At 45.1% G+C, this 22,709-nt stretch overlaps 1 protein-coding gene across 1 annotated transcript in view; it reads left to right on the top strand.

The window, feature by feature from the left end:
• Positions 1 to 21,244, top strand: part of LOC136573642 (uncharacterized) — a 66,709-nt gene extending 45,465 nt beyond the window's left edge. Inside the window, exon 8 of the mRNA XM_066574908.1 lies at positions 14,247 to 21,244. Within this exon, the coding sequence (XP_066431005.1) occupies positions 14,247 to 14,304 (58 nt within the window). The 3' untranslated portion in view covers positions 14,305 to 21,244. The remainder of the gene's footprint in view (positions 1 to 14,246) is intronic.
• Positions 21,245 to 22,709: the final 1,465 nt, after the last annotated feature.

Genomic DNA, 22,709 nt, shown 5'->3' on the forward strand with positions numbered 1-22,709 from the left:
AGTGAGGTAGGCACGCACCTCTAAAACATGTTGTGCAAGCTATGGCCACTCATCCAGCTCAGATACTCAGAAGTCAAAGGAACCAACTCTCGGAGCTGACATACTCTTGGACCATCAAGGATAAGTGTTGCCAGTGACTGAGTCGTACCCTGTTCCTTTGTTGCTGGCTGTGACAGGCTAAAAAAACTTTGCCCCACCCCTGTTAGACTTCCATTGCCAATGCTGGTGATCCTACTGTGGTAGCTTCCTGCCCATCCGCCATGAGCTACACAGCTGTGATCATTGTGGATGCATCCCCACGGCCATTGGGAAATGTTCTGTTCAAGCTATTAAACAGTCTGTCCTTATAGTGCTGCATTTTGAAGTCCATCTTCACTTTTGGAATGAGCTTTGTCATTTTGGCCTCATAGCGGGGATCAGGGAGAGTGGCCTACAGGTAATGACCTGATGTTTTGATGTGGGCTATGTGACAGTCCTTTGGCAAGCACTGCAGCATAAAAGCACTCATATGCCTTAAAGTGCCTAAGGGTAATGGCCCACATTCCTCAGAGTCAGGCCTAAGACTGTCCTCTGGCTGGTCCCACCATCCGGAGGAAAGAACGTTTTGTAGCCACTGTCACCTGCCTCTGGACTTATATTATTCCCCTCTTCTTCCTTCTCTTCTTCCTACTTCTGCTCTTCCTAATCTATATTTCTCCCATGGTTGGAGAAACATTTTGGAAACGACGCCCCTGTTCTTGCCCAAAGCTTCCCTCCCTACGGTGTTGAGTAATGGCGCCCTGGCCAGAGAGGGAGATGGAGAAAGATGCAGCTAGAGCAGCGAAAGAGGGAGTATGAGGAGGCTAACTTTTTGCCCTCTGGCCTAGGTAGGTTTTCCAAAGCAGCAGGTCGAGGGAGTTTATGTGACTGTTCATACACTTTGTGTTGAGGTTGTCGATGCTCTTGCAATGTTTTAAACGCTTACTACAGATTTTACACATGACCACTATTCTGTTAACACCTGTGGTTTCAAAAAATGCCCAGGCTGCACAAGTTCTGTAAGAAGACTTAGATGTGGGCCTAATGTTGCTGCTGCTATGACTAGTAGTACATGAGGGTGGTAGCTGTCAGGATTCTTGCATTCCAGTCGGCAGCTCTTTTTGCTAGGCCATTGAGAACTTGGACAGTTCCCTTTCTGAAACCATAAAAATTTTGAGTTCCTCCACACTGCCAGAAGGTTATCTGCGAGACAAGCACGATGGGCCTTGTTCTTCTCCAAGTTTAATTTAATTGTGTCCTACCACCCCAGTTCCCGAAATGGCAAGGCAGATGCATTGTCCAGGATATGTGCAGAGTCTGAAGAGAGAGCAAATACAGACAGCACAATTCTGACCCCAAAAATTTTGGGGCGCATCTTACTCTCTGAAGATCCCCTAACAAAGCTTAAAGGAGGATATAAAAAGGACCCGTTCTTGAGTCATCCTTCTAAGGATGTGAAACTTTCCTTTACAGAAGGGCTTTGGAGGCAAGAACACCAACTGTATATTTCTGAGGTTAATCGACACAAAGTCCTTAAATTAGTCCACGATTCCTAGCTGGCCAGTCACCTGATGGTCACAAAGACTTCAGAACTTCTACTTCATTCCATCTGGTGGCCTGACTGCATGAGTGATGCGAAGAAGTATGGCATCTCTTGCGAGGTATGTACTCAAAATAAGACACAACAAGCTCACCCACTGGGTTTTCTACAGCCTTTTCCAGTCCCATCCAGGCCATGGGGATCTATATCCATGGACTTTATAGTGGATCCATCCCCCTCGAAAGGGATGACTACTGTCCTTGTGGTTGTGGACTGACTTATGAAGATGGCTCACTTCATTCCCATAGAAAAAATGTCCACTCTCAAGCACACCGTGGAGCTGATGATCCGGGAAGTTTTCTGACTGCATGGAATTCCGGATGATGTGGTCTCTGACAGAAGGATCCAGTTCACCTCAATGTTTTGCAGACCATTCTGCATGGTCTTAGGACTTACTGTAAATCTCTCCTCTGCCTTTCATCCGCTGTCTAATGGCCAAATGGAAAGAACAAATGAGACTTTGGAGCAATATCTCCACTGCTTTATCTCCCATCTACAGGATGACTCGGTGGATTATTTGTCAACAGCAGAGTTCATCTATAACAATGCTCAACACAGTTCAATCGTCTAGAGCCTGTTCTATTCCAACCATGGTACACATCCCATCTTTATTCCTGGCCTCCCTATCAATACTCGGTTAACCATAGACTGACGGTGTTAGCAGAAACACAGAAGCAACTAAAAGAACCCTTACAAGAAGCCCAGAATACCATAAGAAGGCATTCGACCGTCATCGCCAAGCAGCTTCTACCTTCCAGGTTGGAGAAAAGGTGTGGTTAGCTTCCAAGTACCTAAAGGCGCATATACCCTCTCCCAAACTTGGGCAAATATTTTTGGGACCTTTCCCAATTGCAACAAGGGTCAGCCAGGTAGCATTCCAGCTGAGCTCGTAGGTAGCCTGAGGATTCACACTGTCATTCACATTTACCTACTAAAGCCATTTCATGAGAATACTGTTGTGGGAAGACATAAACCGCCTCCCCCTTCAGGGAAAGTTCAGAGCCAGGATGTATTCATGGTAGAGAAGATTCTAGACTCCAGAATGATAAAAATACAGTACCTTGTACAGTGGCAAGGGTATGGGCCAGAGGAGAACTCCTGGGAGCCAGAGAAAAATGTACTTCGAGTCTCACAGAGGAAATACCCAGGGAAATCGGCATCTGGGATGTCCGGAGGACATCCTTAAAGGGGTTGTCTCGCGAAAGCACTTCTGTATGGCCATATAAATGCACTTTGTAATATACATCGTGCATTAAATATGAGCCATACAGAAGTTATTCACTTACCTTCCCTGCGCTGGCGTCCCGGTCTCCATGGCTCCGTCTAACTTCAGCATCTAATCGCCTGATTAGACACGCTTGCGCAGAAGGATCTTCTGCCTTCGGGTCTGCCCGGCAGCAGTGGCGTTCTGGCTCCACCCCCTTCTACGCATCATCGCGTAGCTCCGCCCCATCACGTGTGCCGATTCCAGCCAATCAGGAATCAGCCAATATGGCCATACAGAAGTGCTTAACCCCACTTGCTTTCGCGAGACAACCCCTTTAAAGAAGGAGGCTACTGGGCTTGAACCCACAATCTCTTGCATTCCAGTCGGCAGCTCTCTCCACTAGGCTATCCAGGCTTGGACACTTCCATTGCTGAAACCTAGCCTTGTTCTGTATTTCGCAGTTACCTAGTTGCTGCCTCCTTGTCCTGACCCCACCCCTGTTCCTGATTGCACTTCCTATATAAGCCTAGACCTGCCACTCCTTCAGTGTGTGATTATTATGCTCCACCACCTTGATCAAGTTCCTCTTCCTCCTGCTCATCTTCAATTGTACCGATACCTCCTACTGCTGACCACTGACTTCCATTTAAGTACACTTCTGTCTCATCACATTGTACTGCATACTGATACCTACTGCTGCTGACCCCTGGCTTCCATTTGACTACACTTCTATCTCATTCAATTGTACTGCATACCGTGACTTCATGATAATGACTCACGGCTATCTTGACTACTCTGCAGTGACCGGCATGGCTACTACACCTAGCTCCAATCCAGCACCAGTAAGACTTTACAGTGGTTCTGCCCTTTTGTTTTTCTGCAACACCCTACTCACTGCCTTGGCAGGATGATGCCCTGCAATGTCTACCTCTTCCTCCTACCCTTGTGAGCTGCCATGATGACTCTCCTTGCCTCTCCATGTTAGATTGATAACTTCATCCTCTTCCACCTCTTACTCCTCTTCATCGTCCTTCTTCTCCTGAGTGGATTTTGTTACAGTGACTACTGGGAGCTGGCACCTCCATTTTCACACCCCCATAAGTACACATTACCTGTGGAGGGCTGACAGTGTGAACTGACCCACCCTCATCTTCCTCTTCAGAGGAAAAAAATGGTTTGCCATCAGTGCCTTCTCACTCAGTTGTTTGGACTGCCGAGTTGACAACCATGACATTGAATGATCAAGCAGCACCTCAGACTGATCGATATGGACAGCTTTGGAGGGTGAAGTAGAGGGGGAAGTTTATACTCTACCGGTGCAGACTGACTGCTGTGTTCCTGCAACTGGGGGGGTAGAGGAGATGATGGTGCTTAAGGCATACCATGTCATCCACTCTACCATCTGTTCTGCGTGTTGTGATTATAACACATGGGCAAAATCACTGCAAAGGAATGGCAGGAAACTTGCCTCACCTCCTGCAGAACCTTGAACTGTTGCTTCAGTGGGAGTCGCTTTAAGTGCCAACTTGACCTGTCCTCTACCACCTCCAACACTACCACTACTGACATGCCACTTACTACTTGCTTTCTTCGTTTCCTTTTTATTTATTTATTTTTTGTTTAATTTTTAGTGCAGTTTTATGTAACTTATCAGCTAACTTTGTAGTTTGCAGAAAATGACTGCTCACTGCATAAGGCCTGCAAATAATTTGTAGTGGGTGGACTGGCAACTTTGAACAACATCTGAAGCTGCTGAAATGTACTGTGTGTATTTGCTTTTTCCTTTGATTTTCTTTTTGTTTTATATAAACAAAAAGCACCACCAACTAAATAAGCCACAATCCCTGCTGAAGCACCATGTTTGAGAACAGAGGGCCACAGGGTATAGCTTGCATCTTTGTGAGCTTTCACTGTTTAGCGCAGCATCATTGAATTCTACAAACCCTACTGCTTGCTGCATAAGGTCTGCAAAATATTCATAGAGGCCGGACTGGTGACTGAACAACATCTGAGGCTGCTGACACCCACTGTGTGTATTTGCTGTCTCCCTGTTTGGTTTTATTTTTGTCTTCTATTAACAATAATTCACCCCCAACTAAATAAGCTGCAATTCTTGGGCAGCAAAATATATGAGAACTGAAGACCACACAGCAAAGCTTGTATATCTGTGCACTTTCTCTGTTTGGCACAGTGCAATTGAATTCCCCAAACCCCGCTGCTAGCTATTTAAGGTCTGTAAGTAATTCATAGTGACTGGACTGGCGATTTTGAAGTCTAAGGCCAAAGAATTGCAATATTCCCACACTCCAAAGTGTAGTTTGTCATTCTGCTTTGCTGCTATATATGTTGACAGCATTAGAAATATACCCTCTCCCAATGCATATACCACGTTTCATATAGGTATATAAACGTGAAGCAGCTTCTTTCTCTGCTCCCTCCAAAAAAAATCCAGTTTAGTGTCTCTGCTTGTATACAAATCTTCACATCAGCAGCAATATATGCTCTGTAGAATGTCAATAGACCACGTGTTACATAGGCTCATAAATATGATGCAGCTTCTCTGTCCTCTTATAGTAAATGTGATTGGCCGCTTGTGGCCAACATGGTTCTCGCATAAAAGTGCAAATCTAATATAAAAAAAGCACTTTTTGATCCCTTTGCTAGACCTCTGGTGGCTGATTTTGGTGTCAGTGGATTTGTAAGATCCTCACTTCTGCCATAAAATCCTAAAATTAGAGTTTGATACAGCCAGTCAGTCACCTGCAAGGGCAGTTTAAAGTTTGCAATGTTAACTGTAGCAGTTGAGGAGAGTGAAGCATAGCTAAGCAACGTTGATATAGTAACATAGTTCGTTAGGCCAAATGAAGACAATGACCATCTAGTCCAGCCTGTCTATCCTCCTGTGTTGATCCAGAGGAAGGCAAAAAACCCCAAAAGCAGAAGCCAATTAGCCCTTTTGGGGAAAAAATTCCTTCTTGACTCCCTAATGGCAATCAGACTGTTCCCTAGATATGACGCTGAACAGTTAGGCCTCTCTCACACAGGCGTTTTTGTACAGCGTTTAGTGCTGTGTTTTCAGCACTGTGCTAAACGCTGTACAACGCTCCTATTCATCTCAATGGGGCTGCTCACACAAGGCTGAAAACGCTGTGTTGAAAAACGCTGCGTTTTGTAAGCATTGCATGTTCTATTCTTGGGCGTTTTCAGCTGTGTGTCTCCCATTAAAATGAATGGGCAGCGTTTTCAGCTGGGCTGTGCTGAAAATGTAGCTGAAAACGCTGTAAACGCAGCGTTGAAAAACGTAGCGTTTTTACAAATGCCCTGTGTGAGAAAGGCCTTAAAGCTGAATCCTCGGCTCGAGAATGAAAAAAGAGAGAGAAAAGGTCAAGAGAGACAGTCAGCAAAAGAGAGAGAGAGAGAGAGAGAGGGAGAGAGAGAAGCGGAGAGAGAAGTGGAGAGAGAGAGAGATCTACCAAACATTTTATGTTCATGTAGTGAACATCGGGTCAATCTAGTAATCTTAATTTTGGCACATGCTGCTGATTAATGCTAAACAAATGCAATTTGTTGAACAATTCTAATTTGCTAATGCAATACTAATCTATTTCCATAAACCAATATACTATAAATAAAACCTAACTTAAAACATATAAGAACACATTCCAACATGAGATTTAGGTAATCATCAAGCTGTAAATTCTATGGTGCTTTGTGTAGACATTGTTACCATGGAGGCAGAGTAAATAGCACATATGTTCTTATGATGCACTAACGTCTACTTCCTTTTTACTTGTATTACTGACGTAAGCTGTGGTCAGATACTAGAAACCAACTTTACCAGGTTTATGTAAGCAAGTTTAGCAGCTGACTCAGTCTCCAAACCAGAATACTTAGCAAGTATTACAATTACATATATATGTATATCGGCCAGGTTTTCACGCCCGGCCAATATGGGCTGCCCCTCTGATGCATTGGCATACAATGCATCAGTGCACAGGGGTGTACATCCATGGTAACCGGGCGCTTTCATGCCAGCAGCAGCAGCTGCATAGATTTGTATGGGGGCTATGCTAGCTGCCGAAAAAGAGAGGTGGGAGGGAGTTTAGCAGCATGACTGCTAAACTCTCTCGCCCTTCTCTTCTTCTCTCCACCCCTTGCCGCTGTTTGCAGTGGGAGGGGGCAGGGCGGGAAAAATTGTGGCGATAAGCTCCGCCCCCTCCCATTGCTGGCTGCGGACAAGGGGTGGGGAAAGGGTGGGAGCTTAGCTCCGCCCCATCCCGTCCTCTCCCATTACAAACGGCCAGAGGGGAGAAGAGAGGAGGTGAGTTGGCGTTGTGGCCCTGGCGTATATTTACAGGCATTTTTACAGTGCCGGCGGGCGCACATAAAATGCCTTTGGCCGTGTAGATGGGCCTTGAGTTAGGGTATGTTCACCTGGAGTATTTAAACTGTGGGTTTTGAACAAATACATAGTGTCTTTTAGTACAAACAATGTGGATGAAATATCAATACCCACACTGCAGAAAAAAAACAAGCAACCAAATTGACTGTGGTGCAGATTGTAAATCCACAACATGTTAATTTATGCTGTGGATTGGTTTCAGATTTGTTGCAGATTTTTCCTGTTGAGCTCAATGGGCAAGAAAACATTTCCAGCAAATACCAATTGTTAGGATTTGTCTGTAGATAACCCGCATATCTGTTGAAAAACCTGCATATAAGAACACTTTGTGAAATGTAAAAAAACCTGTGAAATAATAATTAAAGATCTATTCAACTTCTGCATCTTCTCCCTGCTCTGTACAAAGTCATAATATAATATATGAATATAGGAAAGATTGTAATATATCTTATTAGAGAAAAATGTCACTTTCTTCACTTATTGGCAATTTCTTTCCCTCCCCTCTGCCTCCTGTACTGATCATTCATGCTCAAGTCATTCCTAGTATCTATCTTCAGTGACTAAAGAAATTACAGTTGCAATAAAAAAAAGTAAGCAAACTTTTTGGAATTACCCAGATTCCTGTATTGATTACTAATAAAATGTGGTCTGTTGGAGAGGTCATTAAAACAGAAGAGGTTCACTTAGGCCGGCTTCACTCGAGCGTGACGGGCTCCGCCGCGGAATATTCCGCGGCGAAGCCCGTCACGGTGCCCCCCAGAGACCCCATACTTACCAGCGGAAGATAACGTAGAGACACTTCCCTGCCCACTGCCGCCACGTCATGTGACACGCCCACCGCGTCACATGACGCGGCCGGCCGTGTCACGTGACGCGGCCGGCCGCGTCATATGACGCGGCAGCGGTAGGCGGGAAAGCGTTTTCACGCTATCTTCCGCTGTGTTACAGCGGGAGATAGCGTGAACGGACGGCTTCCATTGACTGCAATGGAAGCCGTCAGCGCGTACACCCGTGGCAAATAAAGCATACCGCGGGTGAGGACGGGAGATTTCACGGTGCTAAATTCCGCGGTGGAATTCCGGATCGTGAGCATTGTGCTATTAGGTTCAATAGAACCTAATAGCAGCGGGCAACGCAGTGGATTTTCGCCGTGAATTACGCGGCGTAAATCCATTCGTGGGAAGGAGGCCTTACTCTTCTCCTGCAATGTGGTTATTTACTTAACCCTTTTACCCCTTCCCGTATATTTACATCCTGGAGCATCGGGGTATGTATGAAAAGAGGTTGCAGGGCGACCTCTCTTCATACAGCGCAAGCGTAAGCTGTTTATTACAGCTGACACCCGTGGGCAATAGCTGCAATTGCTGCTATTAACCCTTTAAATGCCACTGTCAATTCTGACAGCGACATTTAAATTCCCCAAATGATGTTCGGGGGTCCTGTATGGCCCCCCTCGCAGTGAGATCGGGGAAGCCGTGCAGGTGTCATGGCAATTGGGGGCCTTCTGAAAGGCCCCAGGGCTGCCTTAGGATACTGCCTATCAAGCCATCCCCGTGGGGTGGCTTGATAGACTGCCTGTCAAAAAGCAGTATGACGTAATGCTATAACATTACGTCATACTGCAGGAGCGATCAAAACATCGCCTGTTGTGGTCCCCCAGGGGGGCTTAAAAGAAAAGTGAAAAAAAGAGCAACAAAGTTTTATTAATTGTAAAAAAGAAAAAAAAAGTTATAAAAGATTAAATCACCCCCTTTTTGCCATATCTATAATAAAAAAAATCTAAATCATTAAAGAGAAGTACATATTTGGTATCCCCACATCCATATAAGTCCGATCTATCAAAGTAGTGCATTATTTTCCCCAAACGGTGAACATCGTCCGAAAAAAAAAAATAAAGAACGCCAGAAATGCACTTTTTTAGTTACCCTGTCTCCCAGAAAAAACGCAATAAAAAGTGATCAAAAAGTTGTATGTATTCCGAATTGGTACTAACGTAAACTACAGGACATCCTACAAGAAATGAGCCCTCGCTCAACCATGTAGACGGAAAAAAAATAAAAAATGCGCGCAGCAGATGGCTGCAGAAAATAATTAAAAAAATTAAATGTCTTTGAAAAAAAAAAGAGTAGTATAGTAGAAAAAACCTATACAAGTTTGGTATCATAGCATTCGTACTGACCCATAGAATAAAGTTATGTTGTTTTTGTTGCAGTTTGTGCGCCGTAGAAACAAGATGCACTGAAAGTAGTAGTTTTTTTGTTTTTCATTTTACTCCATTTAGAATTTTTTAAAAGTTTTTCAGTACATTATATGGTACAGTAAATGGCACCATTTAAAAATACAACTTAAAACAAGCCCTCATACAGTGACGTTGATGGATAAATAAAAGAGTTACGATTTTTTTGAAGGGGGGAGGAAAAAACGAAAATGAAAAAACAAAGGGTCCGCATCATTAAGGGGTTAATGACACAGCCCTTTTTTACTTTTTCGTTTTTTCTGCCCCACTTTAAAAAAATCACAACTCTATTATTTATTTATCAATGTAGCTGTCTGTTTTTTCCAAAGGTACTATTTAATGTACCATATAATGTACTAAAAAAATAACGTATGTGGAATGCAATGGATAAAAAACGCAATTCTGCCATCTTTGGGGAGGTCTTGTTTCTACAGCATACACACTGCAGCAAAAATTACATGAAAGCTTCATGGGTCAGTGTGATTAAAATGATACCAAATTGATATAGTTTTGTTTTGCTGTATCTTTGAAGAAAAATAAAATGTATTTTCTGCTGGCATCTTCTGACAGCCATTACTCACTGAAAAAGGAGCCAATAATGCACCACCTGATAGACTGCAGGGCAGCCTCAATCGCCATAAACCCTAGTAGAATGCAGAGAGACAGACTTCAATATGGAGGAGCTACTTGTTCTGTGCAGACTAATGTGCAATCACTCAACTTAACCCAGCCCAGATTGGTGGACGGGTGACTGCTAACAAACGTAGTCTGTGAACTGATACCAAGGATGCCAGCCATAGATGGATGTGCCACACCATACAGGATTACAACCACTACTAGCAAAGCAGTGGATCACTCTGTAACACCACACTGGCTCCCCAAACATCTATAGCAAAATGCATGCAAAAAATATTGATAAATTTGGGTGTTAGTTTTGCATTTTGACCAAAAGACATAAGCTGACAGGCCGCGGCAAGGCCACCATGCGTCCATCAGAACCTATGCTAAATCATTGTTAACTAAATTAAAATCACTGAGGTGAGAGATAAAACATAAAGACATTACTCACTGAAAAAGGAGCCAATAATGCACCACCTGATAGACTGCAGGGCAGGCTCAATAGCCATAAACAGCCAGAACATTTTTGTTTTTCCATCAACATACTGTAGTTGTGTGAGGGCTGTGTTTTGTGGGTCATCCTGTAGTTTCTATTGGTACCATTTTAGAGTAAATATGACTTTTTGAATGCTTTTTATTACATTTTTTTCTTGGAGACTGGGTGACCAAAAAAAGCGCAATTCTGACATTTATTCTGATATATATTTTTTCTGATGACGTTCATGGTACATGTTAAATAATAAGTGTTCCTTTGATAAATTGGACTTTTACAGATGCAACTGTACCAAAAATGTTGTTTGTTTGTTTTTTTATGTGCATTTTTTTATTATGAATATAGGAAAATGGTATTTATTTTTTAAACCTTTAGCACCTTTTATTTTTTTAAAATAATTAATAACACTATTTTTAACTTTTTTATTTTTAGTCCCCACAGAGGACTTTAACTTGTGATCATTTCATTGGTCCTGCAGTATAATGTAATACCATAGTATTTCATTATACTGCAATCTGCAACGGCAGCCCTGAGGAACTTTCAGAAGGCACCTGGCTACCAGGGCAACCAAACTGCACCACACAATCTCATCTCAGAGGGGCCTTTCGGAACCCCAAAACAACAATAGCGGCATTTAAGGGGTTAACAGCCGTGATCAGCATGAGCACTGATTGTAGCTGTTGGAGCAGAATTGGCTTCCGATCCCTGTCCATTCAAACACTATACACCCATGATGTAACTGTTTGCCCTGGAGCATCTTGATTTTCTGTCATATTTTGGACATCTACTATGTATACCTTAGTCATGTCCATGCAGTGAAGCCTCCTTTATGATACAAATCAGGGGCACCATCTTGATGGCGAAATGTAGCCCTGCTTTCTCTTTCACTATTCTATACTATCTGATGTATCAGCACAAGAGCAGCTAGAGCCTGAACTAAAAAGCTTCTGTGGTAGAGTCATAACACAGAAATTATTCTGAAGGAAAGACTGACATAAAGCCAACTAAATCTCAGCTCAGAATGAAATCACATTACCTACTTGAGGAGAGTCAAGAGGGTAGAGTTTCTCCTTAGGGAGAGCACTTGGTAGGTGTCAGGAGGTTTATAAGGCCATGCATGCTCCTCTAGGAAATTTATGCAAATAGAAAGATGGAATCTTATTAGAAGGGAGCAAAAGCTTGAAAAAGGTCGAAACGTAGCTTTCCCTGCCAGCCCGGGTTACCCTGGATCTTACCCGCAACCCCTGTCCCTGCCTCCACTCCTGGCTAACCCCAGGCAGGCAACTGGGCGTCGGTCCCTACGCTATCTAGGGACCAAGAAGGAGCGCTGGCGTACCTAGATTAAATGGGTAGACTATCGACCGGACAGGCAGATGAAAAAAAACAACACGAAACAATACTAATAGTACCAAGGCAGATTTAACAACCTGGCAGATGGTAACAAAATAGCAGACAAGCTGACAGAGGCAGGAGACCTACAGATGCAGACTAGCTAGCAACCTGAGGGAAACCAATAACTGGCAGTGATTGCAGTCGCTGCCAGACTTTTAAACTGAAGCCTCTGCCCAGAGGCGGAGAGAGGGAAACAGCGAACTCCCCCATAGCATATCAAAAGGGAGCTTGTGCACGGCAGCTTCACTCCCAGGTGCGCTGCGAGAAACCAGCACCACGCCAGCCCAGCACCCGCGCCCCCGGGAGCCGGACCACAAGTCGGGGGGGACGCGCCCCGACCGCGGAACCCAGCACACCGCCACCTCAGGAGGAGCCGCAACCGCTGCATGGTAACACTTTAATGCTGTTTTGCATCAACTGATGCTGCTAAGTGTTCTTTTTTCCTTATTAGAAGGCAGCATTCCTGCAAGTCAATATCAGGTCTTTTAACAAGCCTTGTAACAATAACTGGGAATATAAGCCAAATCCAGACTTCTCTCCAGAAGGAAAAGAAAACTAGGGGGGGAGGAAGAGCAAGAGGAAGAATAAGAGTGATGGCCCAGGGGTTAGTAATGTTGCCTTGCAGCGCTACGGTTCTAGGTTCAAATCTGGCAACATCTGAATAGACTTTGTATGTTCTTCCTGTGTTATATAATAATCACCTTTATATAGCACAGGAAGAGCAAAGAAACTCTTCAGATATTGTCAGATTTGAATCTAGAACCCCAGCGCTGCAAGGCAACAGTGCTAACTGCTGAACCACAGGAGACTCACCACCAATGGGCTGGGATAGCTATAATTGATTGTGCAAAACTGAATCCTTGAAGGGAGGCTCTAATACTCTTTTGCGTCGTCTCCAGCTAGGATGCAAGATGTGATATGGGTGGGCATGGATACATGGTGCAGGATAAATCTAGTGACATGGTCAGCCACGGACATCTGGCAATATTGTGGAGGCATTCTTCTGACACACTTGCTGTGTGCAGACGAGTATTATCCTGCTGGAAAATGCCTCTTGGAAGCCGCCATGAGAGGCAATATATGTGGCTGTAGGATGTCCTGAACATATTGCTCAGGTGTCATTGTCCCTCATACCACTACTAGGGATGACCAACTGTCATATGCAATAGCCACTCTAAACTCAGGATTGACGCACTAGCCCCTAGGTCTCCAGACAAGAGCACAGCTATTGGGACTAAACCTAACTAAACCTGGATTAGTCTCTAAAAACAACCTAGTTCCACTGTGTTAGCAGTCCAGTTTCATCATTCATGGCACCACTGCAAACAGAGGTGACGGTGGGTGTCATAGGCAGTACACGTAATGGGCAACATGAGACCAAATGTTGTTCAGCCAAGCTGAACACCTTGTCCTGACAACTTAATAGTCAGGTCTGAATGGCTTAGGCAGCCTGGGTGCTGTACTCAGCCAAGTGAATTCGGGTAAAGAGGAGCACCCCATGCTATATCTCAGCTAAAGCTCCTACCCAGGGAGGTGGCCTATGCCGCTATAGAAAAGGAATATCTGGCCATTGTGTATGGGCCTTACAGAAGCTCCAGCTATATCTCTATGGACACGAATTCACCATTGTCACAAACCACAACCCCCCTAGCTGGTTACACCTAATGACAAACTCCTCCGATGGAGTCTGGCCCTTCAGCAGTATGATTTCTCCATTTAGCAGCAAAAAGGGAGTGAGCATGGCAACACAGACAGATTATCCCATCAGGGGAACCAACCTACCATGCCCATTCAAAAAGGGGGAAACTGGCAGGCCATCAGCCATTTTGTGTGCGTCAGACCTTCGAACATACGCCACAGCATAAGGACTTTCTCGTTTGCTTCCCGTGAGTCCGCACAATCAGAACCTTAGGCCGAACATGCTAAATCTTTATTTCTCCCTTGTTTATTTTGAGTACTGGGTACAAATTTGCCTGTATTTAACGACTCCATGCTTGCAATCCTGTTTGAGTGATTGATCGAGGCTCTGCCGTGACAAGTGTTCGCAGCGGTGAGAACACTCGGAATAGTCGATCTGTGACAATTGGTGATAGAGGCGGGATCCATCGGGGTCTCACCATCTCTCCCATCTGTGACACTTTTTGTATACTGTTCTTCAGAAATGAAGTTTTGTATTTATGTAAAACTAGAGAACAATAGAAAGTTTGTATGATTTTAATTACATAAATGAAGTTCTAATTACAACTTTTTGTGATTTGTCTCTCTTTTCATATATTACAGTGATCCACCCACGGGCGTGCTCGTGTCGTTCAGTAAAGTACTGATGGTTTGGAAATGAACAGATTCTACAATCTTAATGTCTTGTGATTGGATTTTAGTTAGGCATCTACGGAAATTGACATGCAGTGCAGAATTTAAATCTGCAGCATGTCAATTTTTTCACTGTTTATACAGCAGAATTCACCTCTTCTCAATGAGGGGGTGAATTCCACACCAAATGGTTTTGGTTTTGATGCAGACTTTCAGCTATGGATCTGCTGCAGAATGTCCGCTGAGGACATTTTGCTGCAAATATTGCCAGTGTAAACATGAATGAAGGATTGTGAGTGGACTACATTCCCTACAAACCCCTACAGCCTCAGTTGCTATGGATACAGCAGTACTCAGTCTGGCAGTTTATAGCTGGTTGTGAGACAGCTGCACACCTGTGTTGAGACTCCAATAAATGACACCTCACAAATGTCTACATACATAGCTGGCAGTGCATATTGACCCACAACATTGAAGCATAGTCCTTCACCGCTATCTTCACATCTCCTGAACAGAATATCATGTCATTTCAAGTGCTAATGCCGCCAACACCAGTCCAGCCTTCATCTAATCATTAATCGCTGTCCAGTGTTGAAACAAACCATTGCTGTTGCGCAAATATGTCACCACAGAGGGTTCAACGCCGCCGTGAAGCTAATGCAGCTTACATTATACAATGACAAGCCATGATTTAACCTTAGGCCTTGTTCAGATGATTATGGTTTACACGCTGTTACAACGACGTGTAAACCACTCTTCTATTACAACCAATAGGTTGCTATGGAAGCACTCGCACAGAGCTTTTTTACCAGGCGCAGAATTTGTACTGATAAAAAAGATAGGACAGCGAGTGCAGACTCGCCTGTCAGCTCCGTGCTACAGCACTGCCCATGGTGCTGTCCACAGGCTCCTATGGGAGCCGCAGCATGGACACGTGAACGGGCTGCTCCACAGAGCACGGAGTAGCTTGTTCAATTTCCTGCATGTTAGCAGCGTGGTTTACACAGTGACTGCACCAGCAGAATAGTGAGTGCAGCTCAGGAGTGCGATATAAGATGTAACTCAGGTTAAGTAATGTCAAATTCGAACGATCCAGCAGATTTTGTTCTGTGTTAAAGCATCCTTAGTAAATATGGGCCATTATTTTCTGATACTGGTCATTGTTGACTGGCGCTCCCTTCCATGTTTTATCGGGTCACAATGGCTACTTTTTGCACCCCTGTGGATGACACCTCTTTAGTCTGTCTCCTATTTTTATACAAGTGTCTTCTATACTCAGTTGCTGTTCTTGTCACAGTCTTTAGCCTTTCTCAGGTAGTCTGTTGTGTAGACTTGAGGACACAGACCACGTTAGCGCCCCCATAAGAGACTGATCCCCATAACACTTGTAACTGGAGATAGGTGCTGACAATATTACATCCCTATAGGGGGAGTTATATGTTCATTGCTCTCTATATGGAGCCCCTATAGTTCCTGCCTGCAGCAGGTGTCACCGTGTCTTTGGGAGATGATATACTTTATTATATGTAGGATAAGTCTACTTCTGGACTATAGTGCATCACTCTCATCATGGTTGCTGTGTACGGAGAAATCCAGACAAATGACAAACAACACGATGTATATGTATAGAATTCTATTTCATTAGAATAGCAATAAGTAGCATTGTAATTAAATATTACTATCCCTTTAATAAATTACACAATGATCACAGTGACTCTGAGGTTGCGTCCGGTGGAGACCACAGAACTTGCTGCGGTCCTTCTGATCAGTCCACCAATATCGTAAGATGAGAGAAAGGCAAAAAAAACATGGAGAGTTCTATCTCAAGGGTGCAAAAAATTCCTTCCTTCAGCTATAACCCTGGATCTAATCTGTACTGCTGCATATTGCTGTGTATATATAAATGTAATCATGGGCTCAGGAGAGCTAACACTGTACAGAAATAGACATATACAACCTGTTCCTAAGAGCTTACAATCTAATATACAACAGAAACTCTGTTGCTATGAGCTTACAATCTAATAGAATATTACATATTCTGCTACTAAGCTATATGAGCACCCTTAGGCCACTCTCACGCATGCACTCGGCAAAATACCGCTGTCATATGAAGAGATGGATAAAGTGTCCCCTAGCTGTCCATTATCAATCAGCTGCCGTTCAGGACACTGTAAAAGTTGAGCTGACATCCTTTTCCTGTGATGATAGATAGATACTATGGCATGGCTACCTTAGTCCCACATGGTTTTGCAACACTGCTATGTAGCTTGTAGATAAAGGAATTAAAAGCTTTTGAGCATATAGGAATGCTGAGTGCTGAAATAAAACTTTGAACTAGGCTTTCTGCAAAGACTGTCACATTTTCCCCAAGGGGGTCTGTGATGTACAACTGCCTAGCTAAAAACCAGAGCAGGAAGTGTTTACAATACTACCGTGTTTCCCCGAAAATAGGTCCTACCCCAATAGTAAGACCTATCAGGTTTTCGTGTGATGCTTGAAATATAAGGCCTCCCCTATAAATAGGACCTAGCTCAGGTGCCCCACACAAAAAAAAAAAAATACTCACCTGCTCCGCGGCGTCCTGATGGTCTTTGGCGGCGCTGCGGTAAGCTATGTCATCCTTGTCTCACAGAGGAGCTTCTGCTGGTGACGGGGCTTTGAACACCCCGCCTCCAGCAAAGCGAGCGCTGTGATTGGCTAATTGAGTGCCAACTGTAATTGGCTGCCGGCACTTAATTAGCCGCCGCCGAAGACCATCGGGATGCCGCGGACCAGGTGAGTATAAGGTCCCCCGAAAATAAGACACTGTGCCCTTTTTGGGGGCAAAAAATAATATAAGACAGTGTCTTATTTTCTGGGAAACACGGTAGATAAGAACAGGAATTGGCCCTTTATGAGCCAATAACTTCTCCGCCCCATTTCTTGAAGCTGGTTACAGGAAATCTGATAACTTTCGTCGCCAAATTCTAACAAAGAGACTTTCGCACTGAACAAAGAAAAAATGTAATTTGGAAATTATGACTGATTTGTACGTTGCAGCCCACTAACAAGGATATTTTGCGAAATGTCTCATCACCACGAATAAGATGCAACAACTCCTATCTTAGTGGGACACTCAGAACACCCAGAACTGCACATCTGGGAAAGTATGTACTCAAGGATACTCGTGTGTAGACTCAAATCGTATGTAAAATCATGACTAAGAATATGCTGGGCCTATATTCAAGATCAGAGGCCCTCCTGCCGAGATATAACTGAAAATGAGAATTATTATTTCTCCACAAAGGACACAGGACTCCACCCCAACCCTCCTGAATGACATCAAAGAGGGCTGTGGAAGGAGTGTTCTGAGGGACCGTATATCATCTGGGATCCCTCAGACCCAATTGGTCAGCCCCGTGGAGGTCACTATACGTGAGGACTGTCCAGTAATTTCTGTGAGACTCCACACAAAGAATGGTAACAGTCCTTTTATTTTAATAACTGTCTGTGATTATTTCAGCTACATTGAGCACAGGACTAGGCAGATTGCTGTAGAGTTGTGGCAGAAGGTGATGGTTGCTTGTCCGGTTGACGTGCAGAGTCCTGGAAAGTTGTGTATCAATCACTCCACAATCTGAGCCTTCTCCGCACTACATGACAGCTGTGATTTTACTTTCACCTTCAGATGCAAGTTCCTGCGTCCAATAGCGGGTTTTAGCGCACCCGATCATTGGGATGGGTGATGAGGTAAGCTAAATGTGGCAAAATAGAGCAGACAGCACTCCAAAATTGCAGTGCTAGAAAGTGCTGCGACTAAGCACATGCCTGTGAGGCCCCATTGAAATCAATGGGAGCGTTATACCATGTATACCCTCAGGCTCCAGCTTCAGGCTTTTACCCTACACCCACAGACCTCAGCTTCAGGCTTCCTCCCTACACTCTCAGGCCCCGCTTACAGGCTTCCACCCTATACCCTCAGGCCCTGACTTCAGGCTTCAGCCCTACACACTGAGGTCCTATGTTCCTGCCACCATCCTATACTCCGAGGCCCCAGCTTCAGGCTTCCACTCTATACCCGCAGGCCCTGGCTTGCGGCTTCCTCCTTACACCTTCAGGCCCTCAGTTCAGAGTTTCGCCCTAAAACCTCAGGTCCTGTCTTCAGACTTCAGCTGCACACCCTCAGGTCCCAACTTCAGGCCTTCATCCTACATTCTCAGGCCTTGGCTTCAGGCTTCCAACTTACATCCTCATGCTCCAGCTTCAGACCTTCATCCTACACCCACAGGCCCCAGCTTCAGGCTTCGGCCCTACACCTCAGGTCCTGGCTTCATGCTTCTAACTTATACCCTCAGAGCTTGGCTTCTGCCTTACACCCTCAGGCCCTGGCTTCAGGCTTCCACCCTACATCTTCAGGCATTGGCTTCAGGCATCTAACCTACACCCTCAGGCCATAGATTCAGGCTTCCATCCTACATCCTGAGGTCCCGGGTTCAGGCGACCGCCCTACACCCTTAGGCCCCAGTTTTAGGCTTCCACCCTACATCGACAGACCTCGGCCTCAGGCTTCCACCCTGCACCCTCAGGCCCTGAGTTCAAAATTCCACCATACACCCTCAAGCCCTACTTAAGGCTTTCGTCCTACACCCTTAGGCCCCAGCTTCAGGCTTCTCCCTTACACCATCAGGCCCCTACTTTAGGCCTCCACTTTATACCCCCAGGTATCGGCTTCAGTCCTTTATCCTATACCCTCATGACCCGGCTTAAGGCTTCCGCCCAACTGCCTTAGGCCCCAGCTTCAGACTTCCGCCTTACACCTTTAGGCCCCGTTTCAGGCTTCCGGCCTACAACCTCATGCCGTGGCTTCAGGCATATGCCCTTCAACCTCAGGCTGTGGATTCATGCCTACGCCGTACACCCTCAGGCCCCAGCTTCAGTCCTTCATCCTATACCCTCATGACCCGGCTTAAGGCTTCCGCCCAACTGCCTTAGGCCCCAGCTTCAGACTTCCGCCTTACACCTTTAGGCCCCGTTTTAGGCTTCCGCCCTACAACCTTGGGCCGTGGCTTCAGGCATACGCCCTTCAACCTCAGGCTGTGGATTCATGCCTACGCCATACATCCTCAGGCCCCGGCTTCAGGCTTCTACCCTACACCCTTAGGCCCTAGCATCAGGTCTCAGTCCTACACCCTTAAGCTCCGTCTTCAGGCTTCCTCCCTATACCTTCAGGCCCTGGATTCAGACTTCTGCACTACACCCTCAGGCCCAGGCCTCAGGCCTCTGCCTTACACCATAAAGCCCTTGCTTTAGGCTATCACCCTACACCCTCATGCGCTGGGTTCAGACATCAGCCTTATACTCAGTGCCGGGCTTCAGGCTTCGCCCTATACCCTCAGACCCCGACTTCAGACTTACATCCTACACTTTTAGGCCCTGGCTTTACGCTTTCACCTTACACCCTCAGGTCCTGGATTCAGACTTCTGCCACACACCCTCAGGCCCTGGCTTCAGGCCTATGCCCTACACACTCTTGCCCTGGCTTCAGGCCTTCATCCTACATTCTCAGGCCCCAGCTTCAGGGTTTTGCCCTACACCCTCTGGCCCTGGCTTCAGGCTTCCACACTACACTCTCAGGTCCTGAGTTCAGAGTTCTGCCTTACACCCTCAGGCCCTGGGTTCAGAGTTTCACCCTACACCTTCAGATCCCAGCTTCAGGCCTTCATTCTATATTCTCATACCCTGGCTTGAGGCTTTAACTTTACACACTAAGGCCCTGGCTTCAGGCCTTCATCCTACACCCTAAGGCCCCAGTTTCAGGCTTCAGTCTTACACACTCAGGTCCTGGCTTCAGGCTTCCTCCCTACACCCTCAGGCTCCAGTTTCAGGCATCCACCCTACAACCTCAGGCCCTGGGTTCAGACTTCCGGCCGACCCATGCAGGCTCTGGTTTCAGGCCTCCCCCTATTACCTCAGGCTCTGGCTTCAGGGTACAGCTAGACACCCTCTGACTCCAGCTTCAGACCTTTGTCCTAAACCCTAAGGCCAAGGTTTCAGGCTTTTACCTTATCTTCTCAGGCCCTGACTTTAGGCCACTACTATAAAGCTCAGGCCCTGAGTTCCTGCCTCCGGCCTACACCCTTAAGCCCCGACTACCACCCTTACTGCACTTCCTCTGTCTACAATAGCTTGATAAGAAACCCCTCTGAGTCTAGGTTCACACATTGTGTATTTTGTACTCTTTGAAGAAGCAAAACACACAGCGCCCCGATTCTCCATAAAATTAGGTTGAGGATAATTTCCTAGAAGTATATTTCTTTTTAAAGTTTTGTTCTTACAATCACAGGAAGCATACATCATATGAATGACTTTACAGAGATTTGGGGTGGATAAAATAGTGAAGTACAAGTCCCAAGCTACACGATGTGTGAACAGAGCCTCAACACTGAGCTGTCATGCTAAAGTTACACAAGATGGTTCAGAACTTTCATATTCTGTGCCAATTGTGGTGTTATGTACTGTCTATGATGTCCTGTACACTGGGACATCATGTGAGTCCTATGGGATATCACTTGACTTGTGATACCATTAAATGTTCTACTGTTGAGTACTGAGTACACTCCCTGTTTCCCGGCAGAAACGCCTTGCATCCAGGGCTTCAAGTAGGATTGCAAGAGTGATATTGTGGTGTCAAACACATCCTGATATCACTCTCGCCAGTGTGCAGGAGCCCTTATGCATGCATGACACCATTAGGATATGTTCACATAGCGGAATTTTGCCACGATTTTAACATAGAAACTGGACAGCAACAAAAGACCACATGGTCCATCTAGTCTGCCCTTATAATATTTCCTTTTTATTTCTCTCTTAGGATAGCTCTATACTTATCCCAGACATGCTTGACCTCATTTATTGTTGATTTTCCCACCATGTCTGTGGAAGATTGTTCAAAGGATTGACTACTCTTTTAATAAAATAATGTTTTCTGACATTGTTTCTGATGTTTCTGATTTTTCCTCCAACTATTCAGTTTGAATCCACACAGTTTCGGTGGCAAATCTGCATCCCATTATTTTTAAGAAATCCGCACCATAGTCTACATGTCACCTCTTGAAGGATTCCACACATGAATTAACCCATTGAAAACTGCTAAATCTGCATGCTGATCTCCGGCAATACACTTGCAAAGCTGCATCAGAAATCTGCGCTCAGTTGTGGATTTCCAATACAATTTTTAAAAGCGAAATCCACAAGGTAAAATCCTCGTCAGATTCTGCTGTGTAAACATTCCCTTAATAACCATTTTTTATGTAGACTTAACTTTGATTAAACTAACCAGATATACAGTGTTTCCCCAAAAATGAGACCTACCCTGAAAATAAGCCCTATAGTGGATTTTCGGGGAGGCTTGAAATTTAAGCCATACCCTAAAAATAAACCCTAGCTGCATTATATTGCATGCAGTCCTCGGCCAGACACATAAGATCACTTCCCGGTGCTCGAAGATCCAATCAGAGCCATCGCTTCCTGGAGGCGGGATTTATGAGTCCCATAACCAGAAAGTGATTTCCTATGGGCGGCTGAGGAGTTCAAGAACTGCACTGGAGCTCCAGAAAGCAGTAGGAGGGACCTGGTTTGGTCCTGCTAGGTAAGTATAATAGGATGTTCCTGAAAATAATACCTAGTGCTTCTTTTGGAGCAAAAATGAATATAAGACAGGGTCTTATCCAAACTGCAAGTATCATACATTCTTGTCATGGTCAGAGTTCAGGTCAGAAGACCCGTGGTCAGGCAGGGACACCCTTCCATATTACAGACATGTAAATGCATCTGAAGTATGCTCATCTGTTACTGGCCTTAGCCTGATTCATGACTTAGTGTCAATGGATTATATGCTAAACTGGAAAAATGTATCTTTGAGCAGATTAGCCTGCCCTTCCTCAGATATATCGTATCTGATATTGGTCTCTGAATGGATTCACAGAAATGGTCAGCGGTACTAGTCTGGCCTTGACCATTGAGTCTGAAGGCTGGCCAGTACTTCTTAGGGTTTGTTATTATCGCCAATTTATACTACACTTTTCTACCTTCATAGCATCAGTTTGAACATTAAACAGCTGACAGGTGCATGTCAGACAGTGGTCTCCTGAGGCAGAAGAGGCGTTCCTGTAACTTAAACAGGCCTTCTCCACTGCTCTAGGTCTTCATCGACTGGACATCACCAAACCATTTCACTGGCCGTAGGTAGAAATGAGGAGTTCCACTGCCCCCCTCCGCTTTTCCAATGGCCGAACTGGCCAAATGTGGGAAGGCATTGGTGAAGCCTACTTCTGTGTAGGTCTGGCACTGTACTAGTGGTGAGGCCATCATACTCCTATCTGCCATGGTGGGCAGTAATTTTATTATTTCTTTATGCCTGGGCTCAGGCATGCAAGAGCCGGGACCGGTATATAG

Source organism: Eleutherodactylus coqui, chromosome 1 (genome assembly GCF_035609145.1).
Source record: "Eleutherodactylus coqui strain aEleCoq1 chromosome 1, aEleCoq1.hap1, whole genome shotgun sequence".
NCBI lineage: Eukaryota > Metazoa > Chordata > Amphibia > Anura > Eleutherodactylidae > Eleutherodactylus > Eleutherodactylus coqui.